The sequence below is a fragment of the Boleophthalmus pectinirostris genome, unplaced genomic scaffold (assembly GCF_026225935.1).
Source record: "Boleophthalmus pectinirostris isolate CB_2022bp ecotype Guang Dong unplaced genomic scaffold, ASM2622593v1 HiC_scaffold_11, whole genome shotgun sequence".
NCBI classification, from domain to species: domain Eukaryota; kingdom Metazoa; phylum Chordata; class Actinopteri; order Gobiiformes; family Gobiidae; genus Boleophthalmus; species Boleophthalmus pectinirostris.
This window is the reverse complement of record NW_026570994.1, coordinates 24,076,965-24,091,964: the sequence shown is the minus strand read 5'-3', so window position 1 is coordinate 24,091,964 and position 15,000 is coordinate 24,076,965. Positions and strand designations below refer to the sequence as shown.

The following is a 15,000-nucleotide window of genomic DNA, read 5'->3' as shown; positions in this document are numbered from 1 at the left end:
CGCAAAACCACACAGAATCACACAAATATTCAAACTAAAAACTCTAAACATGATACTAAACACAAAATAAATTCAGAATATATTTTACATTGTTACATACAAACTCAAACTCTGATTATTTTATGTATTTTTTATCTAAATATTATATTTTTGAGCTAAAAGAGTAAAATGAAATGTAAACAGTCTAAAAATCTGACTTAATCACATTTCTAGCTTCGTTTTATTTAGATTTTTCTCAAAAGTCGTCTCTGTTTACCAAAATATAACACAATAAATCAATTGTATCAAATTATAGTCATGTATTTTCTTTTGCTTTAGTTTAATCTTTTCCTGTCAGGTTAATATTTATGTCATGTCTTATTATTTAACCGCAGTAAAATCAAAATATAATGTAAAAAAAAAGCATAATTTAATAAAGAAGATGCCCGTATTTAGATTTCCCACGCAGAGTTGTCACGTAAACGCGTCTTTGTACTCAGTCTAAACTAAACACGCCCTTTAAATCTGCAATGACACAACATTTTCACTCCTATAAACCTCCAAATGTTCTTATTAAAGCCTTTAAATGCAAAATATAAAGATAATAAATGTGTTTGTGCCGGAGCAGCGGGGCAGGTTGGTGTTAGCCGCAGAAGCTAACTAGCATCAGTCTATTACCTTCTCCCGGCGTCTCCATTTCGGGTTTAAAGATGTTTTTTTTTTCCTGGGTCTTTGGGGTTTTTAGATTCGCGCTTCCGCTGAGACTTCGTTCATTTTATCCGCGGTTTGAGCAGAAAACGGTTTTGTTTGTGCAGAAAAGAGCCGCAGCGTCAGAGGAGACACAGAGCTGCTCCTCAGGACTACACACACCGGACTACAGGACTACAAACATGGCTGCTCCTACGGCTGCTGTGACGGGGACACTGGAATCCATTAAAATAACTGGACTGATAACTGTCTAGAAATGTATAAATATAATAAATAACTGACTAGAACCAAAATTATAATAATTACAATAAAATAAAATAAATAAATAAATACTGCAGGACTACAAACATGGCTGCTCCTACGGCGGCTACTTTATAAATAAAAACATAAAAAATAAATACAATAAGCACAATAAATAAAAGTAAAAAGCCCTATGTACATGGACGTCAGTCAACTATTTGGTGTCAGTGTTTAATTTTTCTGTCAAACTAATTTTAAAAATGTAAAATTGAAATGAAAATTCAAATAAAAACAGTAAATGACATGGAGAACAGAAGCTTTGTGCTGTGTGGGTCACTGTGGGATTAAAACATGTCATAATGTCATATTATGGAACATTCCAGGAAAATCACCCTGGAGACAGAGAGACTTCACCATTTCACTTTTATTTAAATGATCACACGTTACATTTCAGCTGAGTTCTTCCCTCTAACTGAAAACACTCTGTACCACCCTGTGACGTCATCGTGTGGTGATACAGGAAGTGCTCCACTGTGTTTTTAAACTTCACACACCTTCACTGGAATCATCCGGATCATTTCGTTAATTTCTGGAGTCACTGATCTCGACTGAACTGAAAGGAAAAGGAGCTGAGAACTTGGAAACTACCACTTCATGACATCACCAGGTGGAACAGAGCGTGAGGGTTTGAGTTTGTGTGATACGGGACCTTTAATAAGAGACTTTACCCTTTACTTTGGTCACTGTTTTACACTTTTGTCGGTCCTTTCAAGTGAAAAACCGTTTCAGGGCCTTGATCCTGAAGCTCAGAGACGAACGAGAGTCTGAAACGACGACGTGACGAGGGTTTGGACAGAACGTGTCAAGTAGATTTAGGTTATTTAAAGCTGCACTCTGTCAGTTTTCTTGTGGAGGTTTGCTGTCTGCTGGTCTCCATGGAGATGTTATTGTTTGGTCTGAAATGTCCCGGTGTGGCTTTAAACGCGTCCATGTTGCATTTACTGAACGTGGGTTTTTACAGACCTAAAAACATTGTTACCGTGTGTGTGCTCGCCTCTCCACAGATCTGACATGGCCCTGTGGCGTCACCTGCCGTCTCCATAGAGATAAGTGTAATGCCATACTGTGGAACTTTTCAGGACCCTCAGCCACAAAAGCTCCACCCTTAAACTTTCTTCCTACGACACGTTTTTATTTCACCTTCTGGATCGAAAATGTCAAAAATGAAAAACACGAATCAAACGTGACACTGACCCTGGATCAGCTCCAGCCTCTAAGAATGACCTTTGACCTGAGACGTGCGCGTGCCTCATTAAAGCTGTGGTTGAATATTTCTTGAGCTTCGGTCTCGTCCCCACGACACGAACACGCTGCAGTGACGTGCGTAAAAGCGCGCGCTCTGGTGTTTCCGGTTCGAGGGACGCGGGTCCAAGGCCGCTGAAGTGCTCCGTGCTCGTGCTCGTGCTCGTGCGTGATTGGTCTGGTTAAAGGCGCGCGGGGTCGTGTGCGGGGTCGTGCGCGGGGTCGTGCGCGCGTAATGGCGACTCAAGGACGCGCTAATGGACGTTTGTTTGTTCCATTAAAAACATCAACATCCGCCGAGACTCGAGACGAACGAAAAAAAACAAAAAAACCAAGAGACCGAGAGACCAGATCTCACTAAAGACCACAGGGTTTATGGATCTGGAACCAAACCAGGACCAAACCAGGACCAAACCAGGACCAAACCAGGGCCAAACCAGGGCCAAACCAGGACCAAACCGGGACCAAACCAGGGCCAAACCAGGACTCAGACTGGACCAAAACTAAACCAGGACCAGGACTAAACCAGGGTCCATTATCACTAGGCCAAGATTCTAAAATAAAAGTCTTAAACATACGTTTTGAGACGAGGTTGTTGGTTTGATTCCGTGTCCTTGAGCAGAGTTTGTTTCAGATCAGTTCATTTTACATCTGTGTGTTTCCCAAACTGATTTTTCTGGGGACTAAAAATCACAAACCTTCAGGACCAAATCCATCGACATGATCCAGAAATCACAAAATAAAAGTGGATTTTTTCATTATTGAACATGAATGAGGAGATTTTATTGTTGACAATAAGTTTTACTCAAGTTTTAAACCATGAAAAACACTGAAGCAGAAATAAAAAGATCCACACGTCGACTGTTTGGACTTTAAATATAAAACTTTTCTTTTCAGCAACAAAACAGTCAATAAAATAATGACACAAAGATTAGAAATGATACAAACATGTTTTAACATTTCAACATGTGTCAGAAGTGTTTATGACACATGAAGCCACATGAAGAACGAGACAAAACGACCCAAAAAACATCTGTTCTGACCCACGTGAGGGACGCGACCCAGACTTTGTGAAACTGTTTTACTCGACGATCACGTTTAAACTTTTACATCACACAAACTCTGAGACTGAATCAGGTTGTGTTGTTCCTGGTCAAACTCAGAGCTGGAGTTAAGTTTGTTTATTCTGAGTCTGTTACATCTGCAAACCTCCAAACGCTCTGCTCCTCCTTGTGATGTCATCAGGTGGTAGTTTCCAGGTTCTCAGCTCCTTTTTCCTTCAGTTCAGTAGCAAAAAAAAAAAGTCGACTCCAGAACTGAAAAAATGGTCCAGGTGATTCTAGTGAAGGTGTGTGGAGTTTAAAAACACAGTGGAGCACTTCCTGTATCGCCACCTGATGACATCACGAGGTGGAGCAGAGGTCGTGTTGGTTGTCGTGGCGTTTGTCGTCGTGGTGTTTGTTCTCGTCTCGTGGGTGTGAACTCGTCTCAGTCGCTCTTCATTTCCTCCGAGTCTTTTCAAAACCTTAAACCACAAAATCCGGCTCTAATCCCGGTCTCGGTCCGGGCCTCGGTCTCGGTCTGGGTCTTTGTTGGGACTTTAAGGCAACAGAGGGACGGGTGTTGGGTGACAGGTGAGAGACAGGTGAGAGACAGGTGACAGACAGGTGACAGGCGCCGTGACGCCAAAACACCAACGTGAAAATCCTCCTCAAATCCAGACTGACATTTACACACAGACCCAGACCGGACCAGGACTCAGACCCAGACCGGACCAGGACTCAGACCCAGACCGGACCAGGACTCAGTCACAACATGTTTAGACTTGGTTCAGTCCTGTTCTATTCATGGTCTAGTCCTGTTTTGGTCCTGGTTTAGTCCTGGTTAAATCCAAGAGTTAGACCTGGTTTAGTCCTGGTTGAGTTCTGTTTTGTCCAGGGTTTAGTTCAGTGTTTAGATTTGACTCAGACCTGGTTCAGACCTGGTTCAGACCTGGTTCAGACCTGGTTCAGACCTGGTTCAGACCTGGTTCAGACCTGGTTCAGACCTGGTTCAGACCTGGTTCAGGACCATGAATCCTGTGGTTATAGGGCGGCTGATTTACCTCCTGAGCCACTGTCACTGTCCCTGGAGTCTGGGTTTAGTCCAAGTTCAGTCCTGGTTTAGTCCTGGTTTAGTTCTGGTTTAGTCCTGGTTCAGACCTGGTTCAGTCCTGGTTTAGTCCTGTTTAGTCCTGGTTTAGTTCTGGTTTAGTCCTGGTTCAGTCCTGGTTTAGTCCTGGTTTAGTCCTGGTTTAGTCCTGGTTTAGTTCTGGTTGAGTCCTGGTTCAGTCCTGGTTTAGTCCTGGTTTAGTCCTGGTTTAGTTCTGGTTCAGTCCTGGTTGAGTCCTGGTTTAGTCCTGGTTTAGCTCTGGTTTTAGTCCTGGTTTAGTCCTGGTTGAGTCCTGGTTTAGTCCTGGTTTAGTTCTGGTTCAGTCCTGGTTGAGTCCTGGTTTAGTCCTGGTTTAGTTCTGGTTTAGTCCTGGTTGAGTTCTGGTTTAGTTCTGGTTTAGACCTGGTTTAGTCCTGGTTGAGTCCTGGTTGAGTCCTGGTTTAGTCCTGGTTTAGTCCTGGTTTAGTTCTGGTTCAGTTCTGGTTTAGTCCTGGTTTAGTTCTGGTTTAGTCTGGTTCAGTCCTGGTTTAGTTCTGGTTTAGTCCTGGTTTAGTCCTGGTTTAGTTCTGGTTTGAGTCCTGGTTGAGTCCTGGTTTAGTCCTGGTTCAGTCCTGGTTGAGTCCTGGTTTAGTCCTGGTTTAGTTCTGGTTCAGTCCTGGTTGAGTCCTGGTTTAGTCCTGGTTTAGTTCTGGTTTAGTCCTGGTTGAGTTCTGGTTTAGTTCTGGTTTAGACCTGGTTTAGTCCTGGTTTAGTCCTGGTTTAGTCCTGGTTTAGTCCTGGTTTAGTTCTGGTTTAGTTCTGGTTTAGTCCTGGTTTAGTTCTAGTTTAGTCCTGGTTTAGTCCTGGTTTAGTCCTGGTTTAGTCCTGGTTTAGTTCTAGTTTAGTCCTGGTTTAGTCCTGGTTTAGTCCTGGTTTAGTTCTAGTTTAGTCCTGGTTTAGTCCTGGTTTAGTCCTGGTTTAGTTCTGGTTTAGTTCTGGTTCAGTCCTGGTTTAGTCCTGGTTTAGTCCTGGTTTAGCTCTGGTTTAGTCCTGGTTCAGTCCTGGTTGAATCCTGGTTTAGTTCTGGTTCAGTTCTGGTTTAGTCCTGGTTTAGTTCTAGTTTAGTCCTGGTTTAGTCCTGGTTTAGTCCTGGTTTAGTTCTAGTTTAGTTCTAGTTTAGTTTCTGGTTCAGTTCTGGTTCAGTCCTGGTTTAGTCCTGGTTTAGTTCTAGTTTAGTCCTGGTTTTAGTCCTGGTTTAGTTCTGGTTTAGTCCTGGTTTAGTCCTGGTTTAGTTCTGGTTCAGTTCTGGTTTAGTCCTGGTTTAGTCCTGGTTTAGTTCTAGTTTAGTCCTGGTTTAGTCCTGGTTTAGGTCTGGTTTAGTCCTGGTTTAGTCCTGGTTTAGTCCTGGTTTAGTTCTGGTTTAGTCCTGGTTTAGTCCTGGTTTAGTTTTCCTGGTTTAGTCCTGGTTTAGTTCTGGTTTAGTCCTGGTTTAGTTCTGGTTTAGTCCTGGTTTAGTCCTGGTTTAGTTCTAGTTTAGTCCTGGTTTAGTCCTGGTTTAGTTCTAGTTTAGTCCTGGTTTAGTCCTGGTTTAGTCCTGGTTTAGTTCTGGTTTAGTCCTGGTTTAGTCCTGGTTTAGTTCTAGTTTAGTCCTGGTTTAGTCCTGGTTTAGTCCTGGTTTAGTCCTGGTTTAGTTCTGGTTTAGTCCTGGTTTAGTTCTGGTTTAGTCCTGGTTTAGTCCTGGTTTAGTCCTGGTTTAGTTCTGGTTCAGTCCTGGTTTAGTCCTGGTTTAGTTCTGGTTTAGTCCTGGTTTAGACCTGGTTTAGTCCTGGTTTAGTTCTGGTTCAGTCCTGGTTTAGTCCTGGTTTAGTTCTGGTTTAGACCTGGTTTAGTCCTGGTTTAGTCCTGGTTTAGTCCTGGTTTAGTCCTGGTTTAGTCCTGGTTTAGTTCTGGTTGAGTTCTGGTTCAGTCCTGGTTCAGTCCTGGTTTAGTCCTGGTTTAGTCCTGGTTCAGATCCTCTGTGGGTCTGGTCCTGTAGGGGCCGGGGGTCAGGGGTCGGGGGCCTGGAATCATTTTTATATTTTTCATTTTAAATCCAGATTATCTTGAATTTTTTGAACCTGTTTTTGTGTTTTTATTTTGTCTTTGGAAAATATTGACTTTCAGTTTCCACAGAGTTCACTCCTAAACCCTCGTCTCCTCTCTCCTCGTCTCCTCTCTCCTCGCCTCCTCTCTCCTCTCTCCTCGTCCCCTCCCACCTGGTGATGTCACAGGGGGGTCGTGTGTCCTTGTGGGTTTTGTATAAAAGTCTGAGTCAAACGTCAAATCGACCAAAGTGAAATTCTTGATTAAAATCTGCAGCAGCGACTCAGAGGAGCTGGAGCAGGTGAGACGCCTCCTACAATAATATTATTATTATTATTATTATTTTATTATTATTATTATTATTATTATTATTATTATTATTATTATTATTATTATTATTATTATTTGATTTGATTTGATTATTATTATTTAACTCTGTTTATTTAACACCATTTCCTGGACTATTTATTGGTTTCCAGTTTTGGGTGAATTCTAACGTTCTTTTTTAAAGTGTCACTGTGTCACTTTTCTGTCTTTCTGTGGATCAGGGGCGAGTTTTAAAGTGTTTGTACAGAAATGTTCCGTAATGATTCTTTTCTGTGAGTCGTGTTTTTCAGATCTGAGTTTGTCTGAGTTTGTGTTTTGTTTTTCACGTGTAAATTTATTTCTGGTCAAGTTTTTCTTGAGCTTCACGAGCTCGTGGCGCCTGCTCGTCTCCATGGAAACAGATCAGTGTAATTCCACACTGCGGAACTTTCAGCTCCGTGTGAATATCCGACTCATTTAGGCCGATAGTTCTGATGTGACTTTAACCTGTTTCCATGGAAACAGAAAACAGTTAAAACCACAGTGTGGAACATTCTCCTCGGGTGTTTTTCTACACATGAAGGAACATTTCCATGGAAACAAGCAGGAGTCAGGTTTGTGGAGAGGCGAGCTCACTCACCATGAAGACTCTAAAAACTAAAAAACATAAAAGTTTAGTTTGGGGCTCAAAAGTGACACACTGTGGCTTTAAATGGTTTGATTGAAAATGAATTCTCTTTATGTCACTTTAAACCCGACCAGGATCGACTCGTTTAACTGGACTAAAGCTGCATTATTTTATTTTATTATTTTATTTTTTATGTTTTGTTTTTTTAAAATAACATTTTCATGAGTCAGAACATAAACTCTTCAGTCTGAGCAGCAACACAACGACATTTACTGATTTTATGAACAAATATCATTTTTATTCTGCAGAACTGAGACACACAAACCTGCAACAGTTTGGTTTAAATGTGAAAGTTCAGTCCTGGTTCAGTTCTGGTCCTGACTCGTTCTCTCTCTGTGTGTGTGTGTGTGTGTGTGTGTGTGTGTGTGTGTGTGTGTGTGTGTGTGTGTGTGTGTGTGTGTGTGTGTGTGTGTGTGTGTGTGTCTGTGTGTGTGTGTGTGTGTGTGTGTGTGTGTGTGTGTGTGCTGTGCTGTGATTGGTCAGCTGGAGCATGTGTCCTGCGTGGTTATTGGTCGCTGTGGTGGTGGGCGGGATCTCAGGAGCCGTCAGTCAGTGCTGGGACCATCCCAGCTGCCGAGACCTGGACACCAACCTGCAGGTGAGACAGGAGCGCACCTGACACCTGACACCACCTGACAACACCTGACAGCACCTGACAGCACCTGACACCTGACAGCACCTGACACACCTGACACACCTGACACCTGACACCTGACCACCTGACACACCTGACACACCTGACACACCTGACACACCTGACTGAACACCTGACACACCTGACACCACCTGACAGCACCTGACACCACCTGACACACCTGACACACCTGACAACACCTGACAACACCTGACAACACCTGACACACCTGACAGCACCTGACAACACCTGACACCACCTGACACCACCTGACAGCACCTGACACTACCTGACACACCTGACACACCTGACAGCACCTGACAACACCACCTGACACACCTGACAGCACCTGACAACACCTGACACACCTGACACACCTGACACCTGACACCTGACACCACCTGACACACCTGACACCTGCACCTGACAACACCTGACAGCACCTGACAGCACCTGACTGACACACCTGACACCACCTGACACACCTGACAGCACCTGACAGCACCTGACAGCACCTGACAACACCTGACAGCACCTGACACCTGCACCTGACCACCTGACACACCTGACACACCTGACACACCTGACACACCTGACACACCTGACACACCTGACACACCTGACACACCTGACACCTGCACCTGACACACCTGACACACCTGACACACCTGACAGCACCTGACAGCACCTGACACACCTGACACCACCTGACAGCACCTGACACACCTGACAGCACCTGACAACACCTGACACAGCACCTGACACCACCTGACAGCACCTGACAGCACCTGACAACACCTGACAGCACCTGACAGCACCTGACACACCTGACACCACCTGACAGCACCTGACACCTGACACACCTGACAACACCTGACACACCTGACACACCTGACACACCTGACACACCTGACACACCTGACACACCTGACACACCTGACAGCACCTGAACACACCTGACAGCACCTGACAACACCTGACACCACCTGACACACCTGACAACACCTGACACACCTGACACACCTGACAGCACCTGACACACCTGACACCTGACAACACCTGACACACCTGACACCACAGCACCTGACAGCACCTGACACAACACCTGACACCTGACACACCTGACACACCTGACAGCACCTGACACCACCTGACAGCACCTGACAACACCTGACACACACCTGACACACCTGACAGCACCTGACACTACCTGACACACCTGACAGCACCTGACAGCAACCTGACAACACCTGACACCACCTGACAGCACCTGACACAACACCTGACACACCTGACAGCACACCTGACACACCTGACACCACCTGACACACCTGACAGCACCTGACAACACCTGACAGCACCTGACAGCACCTGACACCTGACACACCTGACACACCTGACACCTGACAGCACCTGACAGCACCTGACACACCTGACAGCACCTGACAACACCTGACAGCACCTGACAGCACCTGACAGCACACCTGACACACCTGACACACACCTGACAGCACCTGACAGCACCTGACACCACCTGATACCACCTGACACACCTGACAGCACCTGACAACACCTGACACACCTGACAGCACCTGACACACCTGACAACACCTGACAACACCTGACAGCACCTGACAACACCTGACACCACCTGACACCACCTGACACACCTGACAACACCTGACAGCACCTGACAGCACCTGACAACACCTGACACACCTGACAACACCTGACAGCACCTGACACCTGACACCACCTGACAGCACCTGACACACCTGACAGCACCTGACACACCACCTGACAGCACCTGACAACACCTGACAGCACCTGACACACCTGACAACACCTGACAACACCTGACACACCTGACAGCACCTGACAGCACCTGACACACCTGACAGCACCTGACAGCACCTGACAGCACCTGACACACCTGACAACACCTGACAGCACCTGACAACACCTGACAGCACCTGACAGCACCTGACAGCACCTGACACCACCTGACACCACCTGACAGCACCTGACAGCACCTGACACACCTGACAGCACCTGACAACACCTGACAGCACCTGACAACACCTGACAGCACCTGACAGCACCTGACAGCACCTGACAACACCTGACAGCACCTGTCACATGGACAGGGCATCTGACACACACGGGGAGGTCAGGTGGTTCTGATCTGTACGTGACTCCGCCCACAGGAGTGCATCCAGGTTTGCCGCTCTGATTTGTCGGCCGAGATGCCCGTCATCCCAGGCCCCTCCCACCTACAGGCCCCGCCCCCTCCGCTTTCCGACTCCGCCCTCTCTCCAGACGACTCCGCCCTCTCTGTAGATGACTCCGCCCCTCAGACCAAACGCTCGTACTCCATGGAACATTTCCGCTGGGGAAAACCCGTGGGACGCAAACGCCGCCCCGTCAAAGTGAGTCCTGGTTTAGACCTGGTTTAGTCCTGGTTTAGACCTGGTTTAGTCCTGGTTTAGTCCTGGTTTAGTCCTGGTTTAGTTTTTGTTGAAACTGTTTTAAGTCTTTTTATACCAGTTTTAGTTCTGGTTTAAACCTGACTTGGGTCTGGTTGAGTCCTGGTTTAGTCCTGAATTAGTCCAACTTTAGACCCAGTTTGAACCCTGGTTTAAGCTCTTTTATGGTCCTGTTTTAAGACCCCGTTTAGTCTAGTTTTAGTCCTGGTTTATTCATACTTTGTTCTAAATTTTAAAGACACCTTTCAGTCCGGTTTCAATTCTGGTTTAGTTCTAGCTTAGTCCTAGTTGGATCCCTGGTTTATAACCTGTTCTGGTCTAGTTTGAGTCCTTGTATAGTCCAGGTTTAAAGTCCTGGTTTAGTCCAGTTATAGTCCCAGTCGAACCTGGTCTTGTTTTTAAAGGTCTGCACAAACGGCGTTGAGGACGACTCGGTCATAGTCCTGGTTTAGTCCTGGTTTAGTCCTGGTTTAGTCCTGGTTTAGTCCTGGTTTAGTCCTGGTTTAGTCCTGGTTTAGTCCTGGTTCAGTCCTGGTTTAGTCCTGGTTTAGTCCTGGTTTAGTCCTGGCTCAGTCCTGGCTCAGTCCTGGCTCAGTCCTGGTTTAGTCCTGGTTTAGTCCTGGTTCAGTCCTGGTTTAGTCCTGGTTTAGTCCTGGTTCAGTCCTGGTTCAGTCCTGGTTTAGTCCTGGTTTAGTCCTGGTTCAGTCCTGGTTTAGTCCTGGTTCAGTCCTGGTTCAGTCCTGGTTTAGTCCTGGTTTAGTCCTGGTTCAGTCCTGGTTTAGTCCTGGTTCAGTCCTGGTTTCAGTCCTGGTTTCAGTCCTGGTTTCAGTCCTGGTTTAGTCCTGGTTTAGTCCTGGTTTAGTCCTGGTTTAGTCCTGGTTAGTCCCAGTCCTGGTTCAGTCCTGGTTTTAGTCCTGGTTTAGTCCTGGTTTAGACCTGGTTTAGTCCTGGTTTAGTCCTGGTTTAGTCCTGGTTTAGTCCTGGTTTAGTCCTGGTTTAGTCCTGGTTTAGTCCTGGTTTAGTCCTGGTTCAGTCCTGGTTTAGTCCTGGTTCAGTCCTGGTTCAGTCCTGGTTCAGTCCTGGTTTAGTCCTGGTTTAGACCTGGTTTAGTCCTGGTTTAGTCCTGGTTTAGTCCTGGTTTAGTCCTGGTTTAGTCCTGGTTTTAGTCCTGGTTTAGTCCTGGTTTAGTCCTTGTTCAGTCCTGGTTCAGTCCTGGTTTAGTCCTGGTTTAGTCCTGGTCTAGTCCCGGTTCAGTCCTGGTTCAGTCCTGGTTCAGTCCTGGTTTAGTCCTGGTTAGTCCTGGTTTAGTCCTGGTTTAGTCCTGGTTCAGTCCTGGTTCAGTCCTGGTTCAGTTCCTGGTTTAGTCCTGGTTTTAGTCCTGGTTTAGTCCTGGTCCTAGTCCCTGGTTCAGTCCTGGTTTAGTCCTGGTTTAGTCCTGGTCTAGTCCTGGTCTAGTCCCGGTCTAACCCTCTCATGTTTCAGGTCTACACGAACGGCGTGGAGGACGACTCGGTCGAGGTTTTTCCCGGCGAAATGAAACGCGCCTTGTCCAATCAGGACGAGGAGGCGGGGCTAAACCAGGAGGTGCTGGTGCTGGAGAACGACGCGGCGGGGGCGGAGTCCGGCGGCGTGGGGGCGGTCCTCAGTGCTCTGCAGCAGAAGAAGAACAGCGGCGGGGGCGGGGCTTACAAAATGAAACACTTTCGCTGGAGCGGCCCCCCCGAGTCCAAACGCTACGGAGGATTCATGAAGAACTGGGACGAACGGAGCCAGAAACCGCTCCTCACGCTCTTCAAGAACGTCATCAACAAGAACCCGGCACAGACGCAGCACGTGTAGACCAGGAGGAGGAGGAGGACCAGGAGGAGGAGGAGGAGGAGGAGGAGGAGGAGAGAGGGAGAGGAGGAGGAGGAGGAGGAGGAGGTGAAGAGGGAGAGGAGGAGGAGGAGGAGAGAGGGAGAGGAGGTGAAGAGGGAGAGAGGTCATTTTGTAGAGGTTCATCTGAGACATTAACTCCGTCTCTGTAGTCAAACTGAAATCACTCCTAGACCTGCCCAATATGGCGGAATGAGACAAAACGGCAGCCATTTTGGTAAGGTCAAGTAGACACATTTATTGAGTGACCAAATTTTCAAAATCCAAAACTGAAACACTCTCAGTTTGGGGCAGTTGGTGATAATAAAATTGTGAAAAGAGCAGGGAAGAGTGTGTAATTACTAGTGCTGTCAAAAATATCATTATTATTATTAAAAGAGTTAACACAAAACTATTTTAACAGCGTTGATTTTTTTCATCGTGAAGTAGTTTTTTCCTGAGCTGTGTCTTTTGCTGTAATGTTAGAAAAAATAAAGGATGCATCTGTAAACAAGAAGGAAAACAATTTGTACAAAATGGAGAAGTCTCGAGTGTGACACAACGTTACTCACACGAGGAAAACACCAAATAAAGTCTGATCCAAAACACACGGCGATAACGACTGAGACAGAGACACGAGTTTTAGACAGAGACAGAAGTGTTGTTCCTCGTGTATCGCAGCAGGACTCACGTCTGTCTCACTGTTTATTACATATTCCTGCTGCTGGATTTATTTTCTCATCACAAATAAAAATTCAATTAAAAAAACATTTGCACAAAAACGATCCACTTTTCTATTTCAAATTAAGATGATGATTCACAGGACAAAAATGTGAGATGAATTTGCGTTTAATCCCGAGTTAACTACGACATTCATGAGATTAATCGTGATTAAATATTTAATGGATTGACAGCTCTAGTAATTATAGAAAACTGTTCTGTTCTCTGCCCGTTCACGACCAACATGAGTCAGTACAGTCACATTTTCTTTGTGTTTTTGTCGTTTTTAAGCAGATTTTCTGTGTTTTACCTAAACAAATGAAGGTTTATGTTTCTCTTTACTGTTGGCAGAGTCAGATTGGTCCAAAATAGAGACACATGGGACATTTCTTGTATAAATTGGGACAAATTAGTAATAAAGAGGGACGTCTGGACTCTGCACATTCAGTGTTTAATCAGCTTCAGTCACACGTTCATTCACTGTGATAAACCTTTACAAACCTGCCCACGACACGGAGCATTAACATGTTTAGCTCAAGGACACAACAGAAATGTACTGACAGTGAGATTGAACCACCAACCAACCAACCAACCAACCAACGCGATTCTTAATCCAGAAACATTTACTTTGGATTTATTGGCTTCTAAATAAAGTTAAAATAAGTTATAAATTTGGAAAAACAAACTGATTTTTATCATTTTAGTCCAGTGATGATTTGTTTTAGTTTTTTGGTCACAGTTTTATCCCTGAGCAAAATAAAGACAGACGAACGTTCTAAAAAAGTCCACAGTTTTAATCATGTTTCCACCTTCCCAAAATGGCCGCCAAGAAGACGGTTTAGAATGAGACCTTTCCAAGATGGCGTCCAGGGAAAAAGAAGGAGAGAAGAAGAAGAGGAGGAGAAGAAGAGGAGGAGGAGGAGGAGGGATTTTTTAGCCTTTAACCGTGGAAACACTTGAACGACGCGACGGCAGAAAAGCGACGTCTTTTCATATTTATTACTTTGTGTAAATAAATGTAAAATAATAAAAGTGAAGGATTTGCAAAAGAATCAAACGTCTGGTTTTCTGTTCGGTCGACGGGTTTAAATAAAATAAAATAATAAAACTAGAACATTTTTACATGAATCAAATGTTTTAATTTAACAATAATTAAATTAAACTGTGGTTTAAAAAGTTTTACAGTGACAAAAAAAAAAAAAAAAAGACAATGAGGAAAAAAAAAATAATTATTCAACAAATCAACTTTTCATTAGGAAACAAGAAACCTGAGTCCTGATTTAGTCCTGATTTAGTCCTGATTTAGTCCTGATTTAGTCCTGATTTAGTCCCGGTTCAGTCCTGGTCCAGACCTGGTTCAGTCCTGGTCCAGTCCTGGTCCAGACCTGGTTCAGTCCTGGTCCAGTCCTGGTCCAGACCTGGTCCAGTCCTGGTCCAGTCCTGGTCCAGACCTGGTCCAGTCCTGGTCCAGTCCCGGTCCAGTCCCGGTCCAGTCCCGGTTCAGTCCCGGTCCAGACCCGGTCCAGTCCCGGTCCAGTCCCGGTCCAGTCCCGGTCCAGTCCCGGTCCAGTCCCGTCCAGACCCGGTCGGTCCCGGTTCAGTCCCGGTCAGTCCCGGTTCAGTCCCGGTCCAGTCCCGGTCCAGACCCGGTTCAGTCCCGGTCCAGTCCCGGTTCAGTCCCGTCCCGTCCAGTCCCGGGTCCGTCCCGGTCCAGTCCCGGTCCAGACCCGGTTCAGTCCCGGTTCAGTCCCGGTTTCAGTCCCGGTCCAGTCCCGGTCCAGACCCGGTTCAGTCCCGTCCAGTCCCGTCCAGTCCCCGTCCAGTCCCGGTCCAGTCCCGGTCCAGACCCGGTTCAGTCCCGGTTCCAGTCC

The 15,000-nt window shown here is 45.9% G+C and overlaps 2 protein-coding genes across 5 annotated transcripts in view; one reads left to right on the top strand and one right to left on the bottom strand.

The window, feature by feature from the left end:
• clcn4 (chloride channel, voltage-sensitive 4) overlaps window positions 1–848 on the bottom strand; it is a 15,360-nt gene extending 14,512 nt beyond the window's left edge. For all 4 annotated transcript variants that reach the window (XM_055165385.1, XM_055165388.1, XM_055165381.1 and 1 more), the window contains exon 1: window positions 658–848. In XM_055165385.1, coding sequence (XP_055021360.1) covers window positions 658–676 — 19 coding nt within the window. In that variant the 5' untranslated portion in view covers window positions 677–848. The remainder of the gene's footprint in view (window positions 1–657) is intronic.
• Window positions 849–6,620: 5,772 nt separating this feature from the next.
• Window positions 6,621–12,394, top strand: pomca (proopiomelanocortin a). The gene is made up of 4 exons (XM_055163867.1): window positions 6,621–6,640; window positions 7,925–8,033; window positions 10,277–10,498; window positions 12,038–12,394. Exons 1-4 carry the CDS (start codon window positions 6,621–6,623, stop codon window positions 12,392–12,394), a joined length of 708 nt encoding a protein of 235 aa, XP_055019842.1.
• The last annotated feature ends 2,606 nt before the right edge of the window (window positions 12,395–15,000 follow it).

Bases quoted from the DNA above. Each gene is read 5' to 3' on its own strand.
- pomca (XM_055163867.1), top strand. From the start codon at position 6,621: ATGTCACAGGGGGGTCGTGT. The intron at 8,034-10,276 runs GTGAGACAGGAG...CTCCGCCCACAG, and splicing joins ACCTGGACACCAACCTGCAG to GAGTGCATCCAGGTTTGCCG. The intron at 10,499-12,037 runs GTGAGTCCTGGT...CTCATGTTTCAG, and splicing joins GCAAACGCCGCCCCGTCAAA to GTCTACACGAACGGCGTGGA.